The 24,474-nt window shown below is 44.7% G+C and overlaps 2 protein-coding genes and 1 long non-coding RNA gene across 21 annotated transcripts in view; 1 reads left to right on the forward strand and 2 right to left on the reverse strand.

Moving 5' to 3' along the window:
• LOC117891815 (heterogeneous nuclear ribonucleoprotein L) overlaps nt 1–24,474 on the forward strand; it is a 100,286-nt gene that overhangs the window by 12,223 nt on the left and 63,589 nt on the right. For 15 of the 17 annotated variants that reach the window (XM_034797528.1, XM_034797531.1, XM_034797530.1 and 12 more), the window contains exon 2: nt 10,632–10,769. The exons of the other annotated variants lie outside the window; for them this stretch is intronic. In XM_034797528.1, coding sequence (XP_034653419.1) covers nt 10,632–10,769 — 138 coding nt within the window. The remainder of the gene's footprint in view (nt 1–10,631; nt 10,770–24,474) is intronic. 17 annotated transcript variants of the gene reach the window in all.
• Nucleotides 13,759–24,346, reverse strand: LOC117891817. 3 transcript variants are annotated; one of them, XR_004648659.1, is made up of 3 exons: nt 24,272–24,342; nt 24,026–24,221; nt 13,759–13,768 (listed from the first exon to the last, which is right to left on the reverse strand). It is a non-coding gene; the product is annotated as an uncharacterized LOC117891817 (long non-coding RNA). The 3 variants fall into 3 exon arrangements; XR_004648660.1 differs by lacking the exon at nt 13,759–13,768 and adding an exon at nt 20,100–20,111 and having other exon boundaries at nt 24,272–24,343; XR_004648658.1 differs by lacking the exon at nt 13,759–13,768 and having other exon boundaries at nt 23,981–24,221; nt 24,272–24,346.
• LOC117891811 (tubulin polyglutamylase TTLL13P) lies at nt 14,688–17,422 on the reverse strand. The gene is made up of 4 exons (XM_034797505.1): nt 16,698–17,422; nt 16,492–16,645; nt 14,914–16,434; nt 14,688–14,846 (listed from the first exon to the last, which is right to left on the reverse strand). Exons 1-4 carry the CDS (start codon nt 17,399–17,401, stop codon nt 14,733–14,735), a joined length of 2,493 nt encoding a protein of 830 aa, XP_034653396.1. The 5' UTR covers nt 17,402–17,422; the 3' UTR covers nt 14,688–14,732.

Raw genomic sequence — 24,474 nt, forward strand, 5'->3', positions numbered from 1 at the left:
ACATATGTATGTATGTACATACATATGTATGCATGTACATACACATGTCGGTGCACATTTTATATCCTTCCACCTGAATCTTGATAGAATCAAATGTATCATATTTGTTTATTTTTAAAGTAATAATTGCATTGGTGTTATGGTCTTTTATCGAGACTGAAGACGCTTACCCTGCAATTCCCTATCAAGTTTGTTGCACGGCATCATCGTAGTTTTTTTTCAGAGGAACCTCTGTTCATGTATGTATGTATTTACATATACCAGAATTCCGATAATTTTGTTCCTTTTTCACGCTTTTTTTATATAGTGACCCAATTCCGGTCTGTATTTCATTTGCTTGGCTTTCGGTAGCTTTACATTTGTATTCTTAAATGTACGATATAATGTGATGTGATGTTTTTAATGGCATTTAAAGCGTTGGCGATGCGCAGCATTAACATTTAATTGCATTTGCATAAACGCGAGACCTTCAATTAACTGGCGAGAGAAAGTGTTTGCAATTGATAGAAATCTTTGATGTGGCTCTGGTAATTAATAACCTTTTGCAACAATTTAATTGAAATTGCTTTCCAATTATATTTCCAACCAATCAGTGTACCTGTCTCACTGTGATAATAAAATATTTGATTTTCTTTTTGACAATTTTCTGCTGTCTTGCCTTGGGCATGTTATGAAAAGTCAATAAACTGTCACACACACACAAATACAGAAACAGACGCACTGCGAGAACGGTTGCATGCAGCCACGTGTAGGACGCTGACAGTGTAAATATTTTTTTTGGCCTTTATTTTATATAATTTGTGCATTTGTAAAAATTTGTGTACAAGGCTATTCTGTTTTCTTGCGGCTGCAATTACGAACAGAGAATGAAATTTTTTATTCGATTTTTGAAAATTTTTTATTGCTGCAAAAGCAGAAAAAGTTGTGAAAAAAAAGTGTATACATATTTATGTTTCTGATTTTGCACGAGGCTCGCGGCACTCTTTCACTCTGTTTCGCCACCAATTGCAATTAAATCGTAAACGCAAACGAATAATATAAACCCAATAAAGTTATTAATATCGGATCAGTGTTGCAAATCGCATGGCTATCAGTCTCTTGCACACAAATTTCGCCTTAAATGGTTATAAATTGAATTCAAAAACTTTCGCAGGGGGAAGTCATAGTATGGATAAACACTTTTAATTCATTTACAATAATAATACGTACTACATATGGCATTTTTGTGCAGTTTATCAGCAACAATTGTGGCAGTAACCCAACAGCTTAATTATAAATTGCAATAAATTAATCCCTTTGCTTTCCGTTCATTTTTTTCTCGTTTTAGGTAAGTTGAATGGGATATACATTATGTGCATACATATCACGAGCCGATACGATATTGTGCATAATTTATGGTATATGGGTATGTAGGTTGTAATTATTTCATGACCGAGATCCGGCGTAATGCGTTTGGATGGGCTTCCAAATCAAAACCAATCATAGATTGCAGATTGGAGAGTGCAAACATATGTCAGAGGAGTCGAAAGCTTCCACTGCCATGGCGTGTTTGCAACGTGAAGCCATAGCCGGAAGCAATTGCATGCCACGCTCGCTCGTACTCTACCGCCGATAATCAAATAACTGTAGGCCATTGGATATGGCACATACTGTTATATGAAATGTCTTTTTTTTCACCCCACATTTTTATTCTGTTACCCTCGTTCCATTATCCACCGTTGATGTATCGCATTATTGATAGCAGAGCCTGAGCGTAGTGCTCGCGTGTTCTCTGGCAAATAAGATTAAAAAAAAAAGATACAATACTTTGGGTAGCGTTTATTTATGTAGCGCACTTTGCATTGTTGGAATAACAGCGCATCAAAATGAGCGACAGTTCGTTCACACCAAATACGCAATAAAAGACAGAACAACAAAACTTCCCCCAATCCAACTCAACTCTCTCTACTATCTGTGTCGCGTTTTATCGTGAAATATTTAAATTGTTCCCTGGCACATTTCGCGACTGATAGCACATTCTACGAGTACCAGTAGACCGTGTGCAAGGGCAGAAACAAGCACCCAAGAAAACAAGTGGAATGGGGGTGGAGAATCAGCCACAACAAGAGGTGACAATCCAGCATCTCAAAGACAATTTCCAATGCCTTTACATATTGCATTGCACTTGAGTGCATTTCAATGGTAGAGAGTAAAGATCCTTTGATTTATTTAAACTCGATTAAAGACAGTGGCCAGGATTAAGTCTGAAAACAAAAGCTTGTTTCGGTTAACAAGTGCCTCAAAATGAAGCCAATTCATTCCAAGTAGATTTCAGGATAAAATAGATTGAAGATTAAATGCTGAGAACTGTAATAGATGAAAATATTTAATATTTAAGTGCACATTTAAGTGGGCTTCAATTTTAACTGCTGGCCAAATGTTCAACTTATCAGCAGCAAGATTAGATTAATTTTCCATTAATGATGAGATACTTGAAGAACAAGTTGAAAGTAAAAGTAAGCAATTACCATCATTGTCTGATTGTCTGTTTTTCAATTGCATTTCCTGAAAGGATACACAATAGTAGATATCTTTTGGTGTGGAACATGACACGTTTCATTTATGTACATTCTCCTTAGCTATGCATTGAACATGTGTCCCCCCACCCGTATGTACTGGGGAATAGGTTCATCGATTGCGAAGATTCCCAAGGTAGAGAGAGAGAGAGGAGAGCACACAGGCAATAACCGGGTGAAATGTGTTTAAATATTGATAATAACAATAAGAATAACAACGGCTGTGACACAAGCCCAAAGAATGCTGCAGCAGCACACACTCGTATCCGCTTGCCACATGTGTTCATTTGGGGGCAAAGTTTTGCACAAACTGCTGACAAATATTTAATGGATGTCGGGGGGGTTCCGTCTGCTTAGATATCAACGGCTCTATATAGGATACACGGGTTCTATCTCGGACTGGGTCAGGTGCAAAGTGTTGCAATGTGGTTGGAGAGCGCTAAAGTTTTCACTGTCTGTTTGTGTTTACACAAACACATTCCCACATCCCCGAGGTGGTGGCAGAAGCTCGCTCCCGTTTCTCTCTTTTCCCATTTGATGATTAACACATTGAAGGTCTATAGTTATGGCTAACCAGGAGCGCAGCAAGTTGTCTGAGGGAGGGAGGGCACAAGTGGCAACGTAGAATGGGGGAATGGCTAATGGGTAATGATGTGGCTCCTTGGCTCCGGGGCCAGCGATGCGACTCGGTAATTTAGTGGCCGCCAACGACGATGAAGATGCCGCGGCCAAAGTAAACATTTGTATAGCGCGACGGTCGGTGTTCCCTTCTTACTGACTCTCTTACTGTTTCCTCCCCTGTTGTACACTACCCTCCCGCCATTCGCTTGTGGTCTGCAAACTACCTCCTGGCGCGTGGAGTTTACGCGGCTTTTTGTTTGCCACCGTCCGTCTGTCTGTCTGTCCGTCCGTCGCAGGTGGTGTTGCTACGTATGCTTCGTGTGTTTCTGAGCCGAGGCACAAAAGCTGCTAAATGAAAATTTTATCGCACTGCAATTGCCGCCGCTCTCTTGTCGCTCGCTCGGGTGTCTGCCGTAAATTTCCCTAGCACTACATGAAGTTATTTTTGGTGTGTGGAAAGTGGGTGTGCCACCCCCAACACCCCGGGGTTTTCTTGTGGCTTTGTTTCAGAAGTTTTCCATGTGAAAGGTGTGAGGTGTGCGCGCAAAGTGCTCTGTTTGGTACTCCAAAAGAAGCGTTGTACATCTTTTAAATAATCATTTTAAAATATTAAAAGTTATCTTCAAATATGCGAAATGCATTTCCATCTTAATTGCACAGAAAATTGAGTTTTCATTTCGATATATTTTTGAGCTCCAATTAGTTGCGGGCCATAACGATTTCCAAACGAGCAACGAGCAAAAAAGTTCATTAACTGATCATTAAGTAAAATGATAAATGCTCAAGTTAAATCGGGGCAGACGCCTGTTTCCTGACCAAATATAGATTCTTGGCATTTGGCCTAGTATTTGGGATTGAATCGGTTGGCCATAGGGGGAGAGATTACGAGTAAATGTACTTTATAAAATAGATCAAAAGGAACACAAATCACACAAAACTGGAGGAGGAATCGTACAATAATTGAATAATAACTTTAATATATGCTAGCTACATAAACACATAAATATGTACATACATACATACAATGTAGGTCGGCACGTGCCTTACATAATTCGTGTATCTATCTATATCTTTGGCCATTTTTCTTAAACATGAATATGTACTTGATGCCGCTCCCCCTCTCGTTCTTTACTGCCTCTAGGTAGGCTCCATTACGCATCTCGCTGATTAGTTTTGCCTTGTCGGTTCCTTGTGCTCTGCCCCCACACCACCCTACCCCTTTGCCTGCCAATTGTCAAGATAGAAAAATAGCGCAAATATTTCAGTCATTGACGTAGAAATGCTCCAAACAAAACCACATAGAAATTGGGGGGGAAAAGCAAAGACAAAAGAACCAAAAGAGTGAATGTAAACCGAAGCGGCAAATACACTTGAGAAATGTATGGTAAAGGGTACCGAAGGTGTAGAAAATGTTTGTTTGTTTTTGATACATTCCTTCGTTTTCCTTCAATGTTTTTATATACATCGAACATTGAACTACTCCATGATCCAGTCTGAAGAGTCTTCTGTATTATCTGCTCTCTCTGTTGCAACATGCGTTTGCAACATTCTGAACAAAAATTATTGGTAGCCCATACACGAAGAGTATCGCCCAGATACAAACGAGATGATCATGTTGAAGAAATTGAAACACCTTGAGAGAAAGACTGCGAGAGAGACAAAGAGGAAGAAGAGAGCAAGGTGAGGCAGCCGCACAATGAGGAAAATTTCAATTGTGTTGAACACGCAGTGAGGAATTTGTGTGTGTGTGCGTGTGAGTACCCGCTCAACCCCCTTTTGGTGGCACCTCAGCCGCAACCTGCCGACCGCATGTTGCGCCCTGTGGTCCATCTTCCCATCATTCCCACATGACAGGCGCAGATTGAGTGAAAATCTCTGAGATTTGTTGACATTTTTCCGTACATTTTATTCAATTGCTGCGGGATAGAGGTGGCGGGTGGGGGAGCGTTGGGGAGTGGGAAGCAACCGAAATAAATAGAAATAAATCTTGGGCAACCCGCACCCCAAATGCAATGTACGATTTACTTTGTGTTTCTACGCAATTTGAAATTAGTTTTTGGCAAATTAAATTTAATTAAACGGGGCCGCATTTTCGCCACTAATTTCACCAATTGTACAAAGTATCTGTCGGATACTTTTTCCATTTGCCAATAAATATTCTACTCTAGCACCAGCCCACCCACCCGCAACACATTCGGCCCCGGCCTGCTGCAGGCACATATTTTTATGAGCATTTAAAAGCATTTTCCATAAATAAAGAAATTATGAAAAACCCAATGGGGGAAAAATGGAAAAACAAACCGAAACGAAACGAGAGAGGAGCCGTATTAATGTGAATTTTCACATGAAAAGCGGAGCGTAAATTACGCGCAGAGCATAGATGGAAATTGTTTTATGTTTGAAGGAAGCGCCCCAAAAGATTTTACCACATAAATTGCATGCCCCCGAAGCCGTGTCGATGCCCAAGACCAAGACAGAAACGGAGACACGAGGACGCGGACGCGGACGCAGAAGCGTTGAGCCAACTGTTGTCATAAGTGATCAACGCGTGCGGACCTCGAGCCTCCATCTATCTGAATATCTGTCTGGGCGAGAGTAGTACGAGTATCTTTGGGTCTGGCCTGGCTGGCCCGTCAAGTGAACTGACATTAAAATGACGAAAACGCAAATCAACAGCAAACAACCAAACAGCCAAATGGCAAGAGTTTGTTGAAAAGATAGATGGATTTATGGCCTGGCAGGGTGGCAGTGGGTGTCGGGCTTTTCTTTAGTTTTTTCCCCTGGGGTTCCCTAATGAAGTGGAACTTTGTGCCAACAAATGTAGGAGGGAGCAAAGCGCCCACCCTGACGAAGAAATCTCTCAACTATCGATTGCTCACTGGTACTTCACAATGGTTTCTCTTGGCTCCAATCTCATGCAGGGGATTAAGCCCAGACGGACATAAACTTTAATATCAATAGACACGACAATCTCTGGCCTTAATCCCGAACCAGAGACTGTACGGGGAAAGTGGAAAAGTGTCAGCCATGTGAGACTCTAATTGAAAAACATTAGAAACCAAAGCACATACAATAATACTTTTTCCTGCCGGTGTTTGTACAGACTCGCCGCCGGGCAGGAAAAATCAAATGCCGAACTAATGACAATTTTCAATGCTCCACGTGCTGGGGGCCAGCCCCAGCCCCAGACCCAACCATCCACCCCGCCGTGTCTAATGAGCGTGGCTAACTGAGATAAGAGATCTGGCCAAATGGTGAATGTTTTACGGGTCTAGACTCTAGAGTCTAGAGCAATTGCCGTTTTGTTACCAAGGGATTTAGCAACAGCAGCAGCAAATACACATATTTGTATTCATATTTCGTATTCGTATTGGAATTGGTACTTATGTCATGCCGTGAGAGGCCAACATGGGATCTCTGACGTTTGCGTTCTTCTCTGTTGATGAGAAATGCCAATAGCATGCCATGCCAATGCTGGGGTGTACAAGCGATTTGCCTCTATATATACTATATGCTCTAAAAGGTTTGTCTTTTGCCAGAATGATTGATTGCCACACAAGCAGGCAGGCAGCAGAAGTAGCAGCAGCCGCAACATCATCATCAGAAAGGGGAAGATCGAGAGTATCTCGCAGATACTCATATTGTACAATAGATACCAGCACAAATGCAGTCTGCTGGCCAGACACACACTGTTTATAACTTACACATTGCTTCATTATTTTGGTTATATTTTGTAAAAATCCGAAAATTGAGTCTATTTCACTTTTGTTTCAGCATTTTAGATTTTTGTTTGCTTTTATTTTTTGATGTGCTTTGGGGCCCGCCACTTGACTTGGACTTTTGATGTTTTTACTTGGGCCAATCCACGGGTGCTGCCCGCTGCCGTTGTCGCTCACTGATCTGCAGCATTTAATTTCATGATTGTTGTCGTTGCTGTTGTTGTTGTTGTTGTTGCTGCTATTGCTCTGTGGCTGCTGTTTTAATTAAATTTCGCAAGGGAAAAACGTTGAAGAAAACATTCTGTAAATTGCATTTTATGTGCAATTTTCGTTCGACATTTTGCCGGGCACTCACTCTGTCTGCCTGCCGTCTCTCGTCTGTGTGTGTGTGCCCCCCTCCTGTCTGAGTGTGTGTCTCCCTGGGGCACGTCTCCCGTACGGAGTACAGTGCATCTAATTGCGAGTAACAAATGCCGCCTCATGTTGCTGTCGCCAGACATTTCTCTCTTTCTCTGGGTTCTGGCCAGCAAAATGAAGGGCAGCAACATGTGCCTGCCAGTCAGCCAGCTAGCCAGCCTGGCCTGCCCGATAGATGCCACAGAGATGGACAGTTTGGGAGCCGTTTTGATTAGCCAGTACCTGGGACAGGCGGCAAATGAGCTGAACAAATGCTGCAGATGGATCATCTGTGAACTGTTCGAGAGAGAGAGAGTGTGAAGATTCCTCTTCATCCTTTGGCACTGTACCATTCTTTCCAGTGCAATTTCGAGGACACTTTGATAAATGTCGATGGGTTGCTGATGATGATGATGATAGGCGCCCAGTCGAAAGACTCTCAGGTTCTGGCTCTTACTGACTGACGGACGGACTGCCTGACTGACTGACTCTAGAGTCTAGAGCTATATTTCTTGCTATTTTTACCACCTCCCGATTCTTTATCTGAGATTTTGTCGACTTGCAGTTCATTGCGATTGCCAGGCCAGCCAGCGGCAATTTCTTCATCTGCATCTACGCTGCGCGATGCTGCAGACGCGACGCATCTTTTTCCCGTGTCTTTTTTTCTTTTTTTGTTTTTTTTTTTATTTCTTGGCAAACGCATTTATATTGTGCACTTGTATCTGTATTCTATGTATGTATCCGCGCTGCTGCTGGGTGAGACTGCACTTTATAGGCGACCGTTTGATCGACTGAGTGCAAATTTCTCGAAGCGAAATTTATTTGTGATTTGCAATTCGCGATTTGCATGTGGTTGTCGTTGTCGTTTTGGTTCTTTTTGTCGTTGTTGCTTTTGGATCCTTGGGGTGGCGGGATTTTTGGTGGGTAATTCATCTTCATTTCGTTGCGGTTCGAGTTGAAATGCGGTGCGGTATGTAGCACCGCGACACTGCACCACTGCAGCACCGCACCGCCTCTCTCTATCACAGCGATTTTGCTCCTATCTCTGCTCCCTCTCTCTCTCTTCACTGCTCTACTCTGCGGCGGGGCCTATTTTCAATCGTCCGCCGCTGTGCTAAAAATGTTTGAAATGTTTTTCCCAAAAACCAACAAAAAAAGAAAAGAAAGAAAACTAAAACCAAAATACGACTACAAATTGTACAAATTTCATAGGAAAAATGGGGAAAAATCGAGTAGGAAATCTCCACGAGGCTCAATGCACTTAAGCCCGCATAACATCCGAACAAACCATTCATCTATCTATCCATCCATCCATTCATCCGTCCGTCCGTCCGTCCGTCCGTCCGTCGGTCCGTCCGTCAATCTATCCATCCAGCCATCAATCATTTCAGTACGCTGCTGCTGCTGTTTTTTTTGTAATTTAATCAACAGTTTTCCTGGCTGTGGCTGTGGATATTCTTACGCCTTTGCGTGTGGGCGTGCGGCAAGCAAGGGGAAAAAGAAAATATTGATGGTAGAGGAGAGATAGAGAGAGAGAGTGAGTGAGAGTCTTATTATAATAATAAAAAAAGGCAAATTTGACAGAAAACAAATGTTTCTTGCCGTTGCTTCGCTCCAGAGTATTCCTGGGATTTTTCTTTTGTGTGTGAAATGTTGTTGAAATTTGAATTAACCCTTGGGTGAGCGAAGGATGCTATCTGCCTTTGCCTGAGGGAGTAAACTGTCTGTTTGTCTGTACGTCCGACTGTCTGCTTGTCTGCTTGCCTCTCTGTGGGTATTAGATATTGGATTACCATCTTTTGTTGATGTCTCCCCCATAAATCCACACATAATGAAGCTGCCAATGGGTAGATCAATAGATATTTGTAGCTGTGAAAAGTCATTCAGTGCTGTACAAGCGTGAAAACATTGTTTCCTGCCTCCCCTCCCTTATTGGCTGTTCCTGTGCCTTCAGTTTAGATGTAGGTCATTTCTCTATAGAGACTTTGGACGGGCACCTGACGATCCATTACCCTAATTGCACAGCCATACAAATGGCAATGAAAACACAGCCTCAGTCGGCAACAGGCAGCAACAAGAGCGCGTTTAGATGTAATAAATAAAAAAGAGGCAACTCTGCGCAAATCTACTTGGCATAAGCCGAAAAATTAATCCTTAAAGCTGGGACTAGCCGTGGAGAAGTGCATAAAAAGTAAATCAGCTTCAAAAATAATTAGTTAATGACTAGCTGACGGACAAGTTCAATTTGCGCAAGAGAGAAACCAACCAAAAGCGAATAAACTTGATGAATGGCTAAGAAAATGTCAAGGTGTTGCTTCCAGAGGCCTCCCCAGGAGGTTTCGCTATCAAGTTAATTAGTGCAAATATCGGCTCAAATGCGCGTACTCTCGCGCGCTACGTGGTCCAAACACCTGTCCGTAATGCCACATCTGTATCCACATCCACATCTTGTTTTCCTTGCAAGTGCAATGTGTGCGAAAATTCCGAAAATTGAAATTCACTTCACGGCTCTCACTGTTCTGCACCGCCGCCTCCGCCGCCGCTGCCACACTGTCCCAACCATTGATTGACATTTTGAACGTGACATGTACATGGTTCACCTAAATTCCGTAATTTATTTATAAAAACCTCTCTTAGCCAAAAACAAAACGGAAATTATGCCTGGCATTGCCAGCCAGCCAGCCACCCAGACCATACATATGCCATAGAAGATAGACCATTCTGTTTTGCCTGTTAATTCTGTTGCCTTTTTAAACAGCCCCTCCACTGACAGCCCCTCAATTAACGAGGGGCGGCGCCAAAAAACGTTGCATATGTTGGGGTTTTGCGCTGACTGATCTGGTTACGTCACTAGAGGAGAAAATCGATTTGATTTCGTGGGTTTTTGTGAAAGCGATCGAAAAGGCGCGGCAGCTGGATGATGGATTAATTAGAGAGAAACGGAATTGGTAAATTATTTGGAGCTGGTATTAATACAAGAAAGGAATATAACTTGAAATATGTTCGGGGGGCCGTCAATAACTCTCTTCCAGCCGTTGTGCCAAGGCTTCAATCTAAAATGTTGAAGCTCTTTGCAAGATGTTTACTCGTAATGGTATCTGGGTGGCTAGGGGTTACCCTTTACTTCGTACCCAGCGAAAAGAAATCCCCAAAATACTCGACTCAAATGCTGTACACTCTATCGCTGTCTATCTACCGCTCACAAGGAAAACCACCATATACTCGTATCAAATACTACTTATACTTATACTATATACATATATTAATTTATAAGTCTGTTTTGTCACCCCCCGCACAATGAATACCCCAATGCTGATATATATATATATATGTTTTACAGTCCACACAACAACAGAACCAGCAGCAAGCACTTATGAACAAGTCAAATGACGACCTACGGAGAAAGCGTCCCGAGACTACACGGCCAAATCACATTCTACTCTTCACCATCATAAATCCCTTCTATCCCATCACAGTTGTAAGTACACACAGCAAATACTCTGGCTACTACTATACCTACTACTACTACTGCTATATATTGTATCTGTCTATCCACTCTATACATACATTATATATACGTAGATAAAACCATATTATATAAATCCTGTTGCTCCTTGGGTTTGTGATTGAGTAAAAAAAGTGTTGGTTGGCAGACAGTTTTGGGCAGTGAAAAAAAAGAATACAATATAAAATCCGTTGCAATTTGTTTTGTAGCTGTGGCAACTTGTCACACACTTGAGTAGACATGTACACACACATATGCCATATGTGGCACACACAAATACAGTTATTTGCCACACTGTCGCCTCTGGCTCGGGATGTTTTTGTTGCAGCAAGAAGGCAGAGGAGCTGGGGCTGGGGCTTAGGCTTCAGACGAGTGTGTTGATTGCATCTTCCGTGCCCACAAGTCCTCTGCTTTGGCGCAGACTTGGGCAATGGGCTTTGACGCTTGTGGTATGCGGCATTCTAGTCTTAGCACAACATTTGATACTTTTTAGCTACAAAATGTCTAGAAGGAGGCGCTCCTCCCTCCTACTTGCTCTTCCTGTTTGTGTGTGTGCCAGTAGCAGCATCAGATGTGCGTGTGCCAGGATATAGCCATAGCCGACGGTTTATGTCCATGTCCAAACTGCAACAGCAACAATTATGAGAAAAAACAGAGAAAAACTAACACAAAGGCGCCCGGGGGAGAAGTGAACAATGCTTAAAGTACTCAAGTGCAAAAGCTTCACCTAAATCGACACACAAATGCAGATGCAAATACGTGTAGGTACAGCTGTAGATGCAGATACACCTACAGATCAGAAAGCAACTAAAATGAAAAGACTTCTCAGTGCTCTTTAAAGATTGAATTTGCAAATAGAACCAACTTATTCCTAGCTACAAACTGGAAGCCCATTTCCTACATTTCTGCTCCTTAAAATTCCGCACTAAGAAAGTGAAAACTGAAAACTCATCTAGCGGAAGATGCAATGGCTTTTCCTTTTGTTTTCGGCGAAAGTAAATGGGTGGAAAAAAAGGAGAGAACTTATTCAAATTTAAATGTGGATCAAGCAGCTCTTGGCTTAAGAAGCATACCCCATTGTTACCCTATATTTCATTTTTGCTATATAAAATACGCATTGTACTCGCACATACACAAACACACACATGAGGCAGCGCACAGAGGTAGAGAGAGAGAGAGAAAGAAACGGACACAGTTTATTGTCTTTTTAGAAAAAGGCAGAAAAAAGAAAACAGAGAAAAAAACATTTGGCGGCACAGCAGCGTGTTGCTGCTGCCCCACAAAGCCAAAGAAAACAACAAATGCGGAAATGTTGCATGCCTCATTCTCTTGTATGTGTGTTTGTTTGTGCGTGTGTGTGTGTGCCCAGGCAATTGTATTTTCCAACACTTGAGCCAAGAGCGAGCGTAGTGGAACATAAAATCCTGTGAAGTGGAAAACATGCAGCATACTCGTAAAAGCAACAAAACTGAAATTATTTTTCGGTGCCAGTTGTTGCTGCTGCTGCTGCATCTGTGTGCATCTGTGTGTGTGTGTGTGTGTGTGTGTGTGTGTGTGTGTGTGTGTGCGCAACTGCATCTGTATTTTGGGTGGATAAAGCCAGAGCCCAGACATGTTAATTCGCATCCGACAAAATGGCTGCTGCCTTTTTGCTGCCTGCCGGCGCAGGATTTTGCACAGCACTCTACTCCGCCCATTGTCGTAAAATCCGACTCGCTGGATTTATACCCGGCACATCCTACGGACTCTCGACTCCACAGTTCGCGATTGCAACGCGCCACGAGGCGTCTCTCTCGGCCCCTCCTGGCTGCCGCCTCTCACGCATAAATCTTTTCTGTTGGCTCAAGTCATCGTCACTGGGCGTGTTTGTCATGGAATTAAGCAATTCTCTCTGACTCGCTCTCCTTCTCCTCCTTTTTTTATGGGGCAACATATTAAGCGAATCTGTGAGCCGCATCCCTGCTGAGATATCTTTATTCTCTTTTTTGCATCTTATCGGTCTGCCGGAAATCTGTTAATGGAGAGTCGTGAGATGCGAGAGTGCAGTGAGGATTACAGGCAAGCAATGAATGGTAAAAAGGATATGTTTAAGGACAGGTACAGTGAAAGCACTCGTGGAAAAAAACCGAACCCATACATTGTTTTATTCCCTTGGAAACTTTGTAAAATGAAATTAAATTTATTTGCCCTACACTCTAAGCAATTTTCCACCCACTGAAAATATTCCGAAGAAATACGAAAAGTGCTCTCAAAAGTTCCGGCTGAAAGTTTTTGGGGCCTGGTCACGTACGTACTTACGTATGTACATATGTACGTTCGGCGTTCCATCATACGGTCCAAGTGGCTTTAGTCTAACTAATCGCAAACTAAACGACCTCTAATAGCAGTTGCAACTTTCGTCAACAATGCAGACTCTGCCCGGCTCCTGGGTAAGATGCACATGCGAAAAAGCAAAGTGAACTACGGCTAAAACTTTGCCAGGCATCGCTCTTCTCCATAGAAAGAGACAAGAGAGAGAGAGAGCGAAAGAGACAAGAAAATAGAAGGAGAGGAATGCTTATCCGTATGGCAGAACGAGAGAGCTTTTGGGTGGATAAGATTAAAAACTTTTTAATAAGAAGACACTAAAAGCATCAAAGAAAATTTTGTGCTCTGCATATGTGGACGAAGGGGCGAACTGGTTGATGGATGATAAAGTTTTTAGCCCTCAGTCTTTCACCGATCCCAGCTTGGCCACGTTAAAGTTGCAGCCAGGCTTTTGGCTTGAAGGGAAAATGCAATAAAAGTTGCCACTGGCTGACACCAGCAGCGCAGGAAAGAGTGGGAGTAGCCGGGAGGAGGACATGCAACAATGTTCAATAAAGTATTAGGGCGGTGCGGGTTGCAACAATGCAAATGCAACCCTGACCCGCGCCCCACAGTCTGGCATATGTAAAACCCTCTTTGAAGCGGCTTATCAGAACGATGTTCGACTTTTGTTTGGCGGGGGGAGTGGGGCTTCACTCAGGCCGCAGTCAAGCATCAGCCAAAAGCCCTGGAATTTGCCGGCAGTTGGAGCTGGAGCTGCAGTTTTTGCAATATGTGACACATGCTGGAGGACACACAGAAGCAGCTGCAGCAGCAGCAGCAGCAGCAGCTAGAGGAGCAGCAGAAGCCCACCAGACCATAATGCGTGGCCTGGCAAAAGCCAAACAAAAACCGATAGGAAAAAAGAGTAGAGTGCTGTGGTGTGGTGTGGTGTGATGTGGTGTGGCGTGGCACGAAGGACATGTGGCAAAGCCAAAGCCATAGACCTAAGCCACGCCCAGAAGAGCAAACTAAAACCCTCTGCTTGTGGCGCCTCCGCTTGGTCCCAACTGGGGGATTTCAATAATGCAGGTTTGAGGGCTTCCCCACAGCTCAGTCCCAACCGGCAAGGCGCGTATTGTATTGCATTTTGTTTATGCATGCGCCCCCAACCCCCATCAAAGATTCTGCAAAGATCCTAGAAAATGGAACGACTCGAGTGGGTAGGATGGGGCCTTTGCATGGGTGTGGCACACACAGGTTACGCCTAGAACTTTTGACAAATCGATGAGGTGGTTGTGCCATCGCCACCATTTTTTATGTGTGTTCTTTTATGGTCGACGCTGTCGGTGTCGATGTCGAGATGTTGGTGCCGTTACCGTTTGTGACAGAGAATATCCCACATAAAGTTTATTTTATGGGCATAGAATTCCAGGGCACAGATAACGAGATGCCGTCAAAAGGATGAAGGAGGCTGGCTACGCCCCCGCTCCTTGACAATACAGATTACCGTATTGATTGGTTTCATATTCAGCAAAAGAATGCAATTCCTTGAGCAATATTACAAACATACGTGGAATTTATTTCGAGCACTTTGATAGCAAAATGATAAATGTTACACTGAGAAAAAAAGAGAAACGAAAGGTGAGATCAGGGTGTGTCGGCTGTGGGCACACCAGTGCTGAGCATATGGAAAAGCAGATCCGGGAAGCGCTTGATGTCATTCTTCGTTAGATGTCCCTGCTGATACATTTTCGAGAAGATCTGCAAAGGGAGGAGTGAAGAAATTGTGTTACAATCAGCAGCACAGAATTTCTGTATTGTTTCCTACCATCTCCCGTAGATTGGAGCCATTCAGTTGCTTGGTGCGTTCCTGCAGCCAAATGCTGTGCTCCTGCTGCTCACCATCGCTGATCGTGCCCGGCGCCCATTTGTCCATTGAACGGCAGATCAGTGTTTGGCTGCGGGACCTTTTCTTCGCAACTGACTGCTGGGAGGTGCCACCCTGGCATGGAGGACTCTGCTTCATGGCATGCTGCTCCACGAAACGTGTATCCTCCCGTGCCTCACGCTCCATCTCGCGCTGCTGTCGCACCCGACGGCTGACGTTGCGAAGTTGCTTGCGCCGCAGTGGCCTGCAGACGCCACTGGTGCACCGTACAACCCGAACACGTGGCCTTTCCTCCATTTTGGGAATCTTCACCACCGACTGCCAGATGCCCAAGTGCTCCTTGGCGCAGGTGGGGGCCAGCAGCAGCTCCCGCTGGCGGTAGATCTCCCGGGCGATGAGGGCACGATGCTTGCATCGCTGTGCCTCAAACTCCTCCTTGCGGCGACGCGACTGCAGCACAACGGGGCTGATGGTCAGCAAAGGATCCTGCTGTTTGCGCTGCTTGAGCACCTCCTGCTGCCGCTTCTCCCTGTACTGCCGCTGCATGGCCTTGTGGGCGAGCTGCTCCCGCCGCCGACTCGACTCCGTGTTGGCGAAGAGTGTCTGGTGCTTGGTTTGGTCGTAGAACTTGCAGTAGTAGTTGACCCTATCGGAGTCCATGGGCGGCATAATGCGCCGATAGTTGCCCAGATGGCTCTCCTCCCAGGCGATCTGCTGGGCCAAAGCACCGATGGAGCAGGCCTGTGCCATGGGCGTCTCACAGCCGCCCGCCTCGCGGCCCGGGCTGGGAAAGGAACCAGGCGTGCCCTGGGGCATGCCCCTCTTGTTCTGGTACACTTTTCGCAGCAGCCGTGTGCGATGTTCGAAGCGATCGTCACGGATGATCTGCTCCTTGTCGACCAGGGCCGTTGTGAGCAGATTGAGCGTGTCCCGTATGAGCGCACGCTTCACCTCCTTGTCAACCAACTCGTCCGCACTCAGACTGGGCGTGTGGTTCACCTCTAGGATGTAGGGTTTCAGCTTCCAGTCCACCAGAATGTCAAATCCAAGCAGCTGAAAGCAGCCCTGAATCTTGTCGTGACGGGGAAAGCACACGTGATAGTTGTGCTTCAGCACTGGCCACGCACTGATGATTGTCTTGATGATGGCATCGTCCACGGAGGCCCAGAACTCGGCCACATCATAGCTGTGCTCCAGCAGCCACTTGTTGAAGGCGCTCAGCTTCCGCTTGGAGCCACCATCCGCACCCTCTCCCACATTGTAGTTGGAGTTGCGGCGATTCAGGCTGTAGTTGGTCAGATGCATGTACACGTTGTGGCTGTTGCCCAGTGTGGGTGCCACATACTTGTGGGTGGCGAAACGAGCCAGTCCCTCGTTGTACACAAAGATGCGCAGCGGATCCACCGAGGTGATCAGGGTATAGACACGCAGATCAAACTTGAAGCCATCGATGAGCAGAGGCTGCCAAGTGACGGATGCAAGGAGAGTTCACCCGAAAGAGTAATGCAAGCCACTTACCCGCTCGATGTATGTCTGACAGATGAGCTTCTCCCGCTTGCTGACAGTCTTCAGATCGGGTGTTATCCAAATGCCGCGTCCACGTCCCGAGGAGTACGGCTTGAGGATGTAGGTGCGCTTATGTTTGCTGGCATAGGTGGCCACATCGTAGGCGCTGCAGCAAGAAATCGGATTAGAAGAGGGTCATAGATGGGTTATCAACTTACTCTGTGGGCATTAGCCAGGTCTTGGGAAAGATGCGATAGTCCCCAGGGTACATTTTCAGCATACGATTGAGATTTCGGGAGAGCAGATCCTTGCGGCAAATCTCCATCATGCCGGGAAAGTGATTGATTTGCTGAAAGCGCTTCATGCCACGCAGCAGATCGTGATGGGGCGTGCAGTCGGTCCACTGAACATTCCACAAACGATGCTCGGGCACCTGCTGAAAGCCCATGCTGCGCGCTATCCGCGACACCAGCGGAAAGTGTGTGTGCTCCGCACAAATGCTGAGCCTTGTGCCCCGAATGGTGGGCACTATGTCGGTGCCCTCCATGTGGATGGGTGGCAGTGGCTCTCGCATCACATCATAGCAGATGGCATCCAGCTGCGGTGCGCCACTGCTCAGCTGCGGTGCGCCACTGCTCAGCTGCTGCTGCTGCTGCCCGCTCTGTGTATGATCCTCGGTGACGACCATGAAGTGATCCACATCGTTGCGGGGAGGCCAAACGGGTCTGCCTTTGGCATGCGGCCTGCAATCGGGCAAGAGTTTGATCTGCCTGGATTGCTGCTGCTCCTGCTCCTGCCGTTGCTGTTTGGACAGGACGTAGACGCTCTCGCGACGCACGGGCAGGCTCTTCTGGGCATCAAAGAATCTGGTGTATGCATTCGTGGGCTTACGACGCGTTTTTCCATTCTTTTTTGACGGCATCTGAAGGTTTTTCCGTTTTTCTGTTTCGTAAAAAAACTTGAACTCTGAAATATGGAATTTTGATAGTTTTTTTTCACATGAAATCCAGGGTGGGGGGCATAAATACTAACTGTAACACAGCCTCCCCCGTAGACCTCAGAACGACCTCATCTATTGATGGGGTTGGTGGGGAGCAATGTCAAGTGCGATTTTCTCAGTGCTACATATTGCAATTTGATATGCCAGCGAATCGATTACCAAAGCTGTTTGCCGCGCCACCGCCACCGCGAGGCAAACTTATGCAACATGATGGTTTTGGTTACGAAAAACACCTTGCCTCAACATGCGATACAAACTTTCCCGCAACAAACAGATACAGATACATGTCCCTACGAGTTGCATACGTAATCAAATACACTGAGAGAATGCAGGGAGATCCAAACTAAGCGTAAAGTAAAGACAAACAGCAGGCAGTGGGTTTTGCCGTCAGTGTCGAGGGTGGGGCTCATTAACCGCAGTTTAAACAGGCTCTCTTGGTCCATGCGGTTATTAGTTCAGGCAGTCAATGTCAAATAGACAACAGAGACAACAACTACAATCATTACAGTGACAGCAATAAGTGGGTACACACCTCCAGGTAGTAGGGGTACACCTCCAGTTATGGTATGTAAATGTCAGCTAGTCATACGCTTGGGTTAACCCGAGACTAGAGTTGGAAGTGGAGTTGGAGGTGGAGTTGCAGTTGCAGCGCAACCAATTGAGTGATTCATGCGGTTCAGGGCAGACCAAGAATCACTCTCATTCCCTATCTTTCTCCTCCTCGATCAATGCAATGCAATTCCGATTATTTTCATTGTTTTTTTTTGTGCTGAAATCGGATCTGTTGGCAGGCAGCAAACCATGAAATTTGTCAAGTTTATTTGGTTGAGTAACGCGCTTTTGGTTTCATTTATTCCCGCTTTTTCCCCCCAAATTATCTGTCTCACTATTTTGCTCCTGTTGCTGTTCGTTCCATAGCTAATTATGCGGACGCTTTCTCGTGTAAAGAGTCGCAGATACACGAGTAAACAGCAGCGACAAAATTAATGAAAACAGGGGCGAAAAGTGTTGGCAACATTTCTCCATTTGAAATATTAATGATAGTGCACGAACTGCCAACAAAACGGGGGGTGGTGTGGTGGGTTCTGAGGAAAGCTTTCTGTTGACACGGAAAAGGTCAGCAGGCAGGCAGCGAAAAGGCGATAAACGGTGGAGAAATGTGCAGAAAAATTCCAATTAATGAAGCTTTGCGTGCGAAATGACTGCAAATCTGTGAGAATTCCGAATGAGATATTTCAAAAATATACTCTAAAAAATACATGCCAATTATTAAATGAGAATTCATCTCATATGCATCGATACTCGCTTTGTTTCTTCCGTTGTTGTTGAATAAATCAATTTATTTGTATAAATGGTAATTTATGACAGCTGATTGAATATTTCACACTTGTGTGACGGGTTTTGTAGATGTATCTTGCTCCACACATTTCACATTGCCTCGATATCCGCATAAAGCCAACGAAATGAAATGAGTGCAAAATCGGGGGCATACAACAAACTGTATTAATTATTTAAGGGCAAGCCACACACACATTTTATATTTTATTTGCAGCAACAACAAACTTAAAAAAAAGAGTAAAACGCTTGCAAAAAAAGGGAGTGAATCGCGGGCGAAAAAAAGGGGAAACCCCGTGAGTGTAATAATAAAAAATTAAACAAAAGGAAAATAAGAAAACCAAAAAAGAGCCGGGGCAGGAGCAGGAGGCTCATTGGCAGGAGTAACGCATTAAATGGGGAATGGGGATGAATGGAGTTTTCGTGGCAGCAGCAGTGAAAATGGCTCATAAAACTGACTGCTGCCGGCTGCTGATGATGATGGAAAGCCCGTGCAAAAATCCCGCAGTCCCAGCATATAAATTACAATGTGTGTGTGTGCTGCTTTTATTTTTAAGGATCCCACACACACACATATGGTTACAGTAGCATTTTAACTAAGCTCACATTAAAAATTAATCTTTTAATTACTGGCAGAAAGGGTAGGCAGGCAGGGAGTGGGGTTCGAGTAACTACAAACACATTATCCATAAGAGGATAAGCGGGGGCAATGGCTGGCAGCCATTTTTTATTTGCATTTACAGCCATTTTGCGGATAACTTTAAGTCTATGCAAGAGCTCTACTCAATGCTCAATGCCCGGGGGAGTTTGCAGTGCACCAGAGACCTCATAAATCCTTAAGAAGATTCACAGCAGCCGAGGAACATGGACAGTGCGCGTAATAACAACATTATCGTCATCTTGTGGCACCTCTCGCCACTGCCACCGTCTCTGCTGCCCATAATCCCCCCCCATTCATGGCTTAAAACCACTTTATTGTCATGCTCCATTGTTGAACCCACACCAAACCAGCTCTTAGAACATTTCTCAGCCCCTGCTTCCAGCTTTTCCAACTTTTCTTAGTGCCAAAAACTCGCATTTTAATTGCTTTCAATTGACCAAAAACTGAAATGCGACAACTTGCCACATAAAGTGAATGAGGGGCGGTATAGGCGGGAGAACAAGTGAAAATCTTGTGCCCACATTTGAATTCAATTTACACTTTGTCGCATTAACATTTTTGGGTATTTTTAATGCCAAAAGTTTCCATCCGGAGCGACCCTCAATGTCGTGTTAAAAGCTTTTACAATGCGTGCGACTGTACGTGCAACTGAGTGTGGCAAAAAGGAAAGCCCCTGCACATGTTCTCTCTCAGTGGAACCTCTCAGCAACTGTGTGGAATAAGGGGCATACGTTTTTTTGGTTTATGATTTCAATTTAAATATCTATAGCTCATAATTTCCGGTCATTTCAGTCCGACTTAACATATATTACTCCAGTAAAGGTTGATGTTTATAACTCCCTTGATGTGCCATTTCATCCCCAATTTATATTTCCCTTTCTTGAAGCCTTTAGTCCCTGCAGAAAAGCTTTTAATGCATCCAATGCCTATCAATTCTGGTAGTAGTACTCTTCGACTGAAACGTGATTAACATGTCGATGTCATTTGGTATTCTATTTTTGATTTATCTTGTAGTATCCATCTACGTATGCTGGTCATAGAAATCTGTTTTCTGTTTTCCTGATTCCTGTTCTGTTTGTGCTGCCACTCACGAATCCTGCAGTCTCCGCCAGCCCATGCCTCCCATGCCGTAATTATGCATGAATCCGAAGCCACGCTTGAATGGATGCGCCCCAAAAAAAAAATATATGCACATAAATTTTGAGCACTCTTTCCCGTGCCCCCCGCCTGTAGCACACCGAACCCTTTGCCAGAGACGCAATGAAAATGTTGAAACGCTAAAATGCTCGCACGTAGCACAGGGGAGAGCACAGGAAAAGTTATTTGTAATGCAAAGAAAAAAGCAACAGAACAATGGGGAAAAATAGTGATGGGACTTTTGTTTTCCCCTCTGTTTCTGTGTATATTTGGGGTGTATAAACAAGAAAACGCATTCGTAATGGAAATAAAATTTAACGGCAAGGACGAGACCAAGTAGAAGACGCGGCAAAGTATTCTGCACTTTTGGTGGCTGCACTCACGTGGCACTTGGAAAAAGAAGGGAACAGAAAGGCAAAGCAGAGCACAAGATAGATCTTGCTGCAGCAAAAGATTGCTGCCATCTAAGAGTTATTCGATCGTAGAATATGATCAGAATAATAGTATTTGTCTAGAAGTTTTTATCGCAGAACAGGTGAAAGCTGCGCGTTGGTCAATGCCATAGTTCGAGTGTGTGACAGGGCGGCAACAAATTGCTGGCAGGCAGAAAGGTGACAGAGAAATGTGACACCTCCTGGCCAGGTTCTTGCCCGCTTGTCAATGTCATAATTTGCCATTAAAGGGTGGGGCAGGAGGAAGCACAAGGAGCGGCAGGCACAACGAAAGAGGTAGTTGGATGCAGATGGAGAGATGGAGATGAACTATGGCAGGGATTAGGACAGGCATCAAAAGATGTCGATGTCGATGTTGATGTTGATGCTGTTTTTGCCCCCGGGGGCGGTTGGCGTTGCTGAAAGGGTCCTTGTGATGGTCTCGGTCACTCGTTCGGGGCCATGACAACACTTCATATCGGTAGTTGGACTGGAAGTGGAAGTGGGAGTGCGAGTGGGTGTGAGGTTGTTTCTGGGGTTCTGTGGGGGCCAGCTCATGTCATGTCCTTGGCTATGTCGAGCATTGTCAACATTAACACAGCCCAGAGGCATAAAAGGCATATCCAATTGCAAAAAGACGCATGCCGATAACAAAGGCTCAGCAAACATTCAACTAACATTAGTGCCACGCCCCTAGCACACACACAGACACACACAGCCATACACATTGCCCTACGATGTCCTGTGGCACTGTTAGTCTCTGGTTGCAGTCTCTCGTTTGCTGTCTATTTTCCTTGGTCATTAAATTTGGATTTTGCGCTGTGCATATCACAAGCGCTTGACTCTCTGCCTCTTAAATACACACACACACACACACACACTTACAGGACACACACACACATGCATGGGCACATCTCTTTAGTGGCCTTTTGTGCGGCTCCATGCTCCTCAGCCTTTGCATCCTCCCCCACTCCCTGCCCTCTCACCGACGTGGCCTAAGCCATGTGCTCACCATTGTTGGCGAGGCATTTTGCATACACAGAACGGATCAAAAGTGAAGGAAAAGCAGGTGGAAAGTGCCCACGCCACATCACATCTTGCAACATCAGTTTCCCTTTACCCACTACCCCGCAGTCCCGCTTTTAGTGCTCCCTTCCTCCGCTCTAATGTTTTGTTTTGCCTTCGGTTTCGAGTCCTTTGTGGCTGTAGATTCTTTTTTTTTGCATGGCAATTGCAACAGAAGCAGAACAAAAATGGGTTTTGGAGCTTAATGCTGTGGATTTGATGGGGGCGGTAAACGAGACTGTGCTCTAAGCTGTGGGGGAGAGCAAAAAAATAAGCAAATCCGTTGATGGGATTTGCGGCAATCGGAGAGATACTCGTACGCTGGGTAACCAAAGCGAAGCCTTTGCAGTGACAGAAATCGATGTAAAGGAACTTTCATGGCTAAGAAATCGTTGTGGCGTGGGGGAAGGGGAGGAAAACTTGCAGATTGTTCAATATAGAAACACTTACATTGATTAAATTTACTGTAAGATTCTTGTGAAATACACACGTGATTGCCACAACTAATTGCATCTATTATTCTTTCTCGTTTTAGGTAAGTTCTTGTGACCCAATTTAAGCGCTCTTGTAGCAAATATTTAAGTCGTAAGTGCGTGAGTCCTGGAAGCCAATCAATTGCTCATTTGTGCCACCCATCAAGACATCAAATACTCATACACAGAGACTATCATCATAATCATACATATCCATCCACCAACAGCAACTGCGGGAGGCAGCAGATTAGGAAGGGGCAGTAGTTCAGAGCGCGGGCGGCTTGGAAGAGCCCAATAAATCAGTAGAGAAAATTTCCAGGAAGCCACTCCAAAGGCTTCAATCTATGGGGAGCACAGCAATCACAAGAAAACTTTCCAGCTTGATGATAGATGCTAGGGGTTAGAGGGTGTACATGGGGTCAGATATGAGCTGGGTGTAACCCAAAAGTTGCATCGTAATTCCCACGATAATAATCATAATAAAAATCAAGCAAGCGATAAAGCATAAAACCAAATTACATACAACTCCGGGGCCCCTTTCAGGATTTCCGAGACGAGCACTTGAGGTCCTGCTGCCACATGCCTGCCACATTGTTGCTGTTGTTGTTGCTGCTGCCCCTGCTGCTGTACCTAGTTAGTGGCATTCTTGTTCGCCGCTGCCTGCCTCCTACAAAAAAAAAATGAAAAAGTTTCTTGCACATTGTCAAAAAAAAAAAAGAAAGAAGAAAAATAGAAGAAAAGAAGAGCGGGAAATTGCGGCCACTAAAATATTTTTACATACATGTACATACATATATATATATATACATACATACATATATATTTATGTATAGACATATATATAAATATTTCTCTGCTCGTCTCTGGTCAGAACTGTTTGGGCATTTTATGGAGCACGTAACGTGCATTTTTTTCGTAGTTATATTTCTCACTTTTGAAAAAGTTTTCCCATAATACGCGACAATGATGGGGCCTGTGCAATATGGTGGTCCATCCGCAATATCGGCACGTACATACATATTTCGGGGTCCCAAAAAGATAATGCCGGGGGCGATCTGTAGAGTAGAGTAAAAGTAAAGGGCCCCAGTGGCGTGAATGAATTATGCGCCGAGTGGAAAAGCGAAATTCATTAAGTTGTCAAATGCAAGTCAACACAATACAAGATTTTGACATGGACATGACATTTCCACTGTGTACAAGCCAGAGAAAAGAAAATGCGGCACAGGGAGAGAGGGAGAGCAAGAGCAAGAGGGTTGACAGGCAATGAGACAACTGCTGAGAGCAATTGGCGCATGAAAAGTCATTGAAAACCATATAAAATCAGAGCTAAAATTGGAATACAGCTAAGCGCAGAACCTGCCGCTGACAGAGAATCCAAAAAAATAACCATAAAAGATTAAATTTAACATTTATTTTTATTGAATTGCGATTGCCCGACGACTACCTAGATGATCCAGCGCTTGCAATCCCTTCGACGTATACAGAAACCTGTAATGTCACGCTTTCGCACCATGCCAGGGGCACAGGCACAGGCACTCGTTTGCATTGAACAAATCTGCATTTGCGCATAACCAGCTGATCCACGCACAACTTTTGGCAGGAGCGTACACACTTTACGGGGACATCATTGCTGGTGCACTCTAGATGGAAATTGAATAGAGAAATTGCCTGCGGAAATGTCCGAGCTTACCAAATAATTCTTCGGCAAATGCGAACGATAAGAGAATTAGCTGGCAGATAGCCACAAGCAACCAAGAGAATTTCATCTCAAAGCAAAGAATATTTTCTGTGTTTTTCAAAACGTGCTTTGAGGGCTACGCTGCAACCAGCTGCCCCAAATGGATTCGTCAAGCGGTAAATCGTTTTGTTTCGAAAAATCTATGAAACTCATTT

The sequence above is a fragment of the Drosophila subobscura genome, chromosome E (assembly GCF_008121235.1).
Source record: "Drosophila subobscura isolate 14011-0131.10 chromosome E, UCBerk_Dsub_1.0, whole genome shotgun sequence".
Lineage (NCBI taxonomy): Eukaryota > Metazoa > Arthropoda > Insecta > Diptera > Drosophilidae > Drosophila > Drosophila subobscura.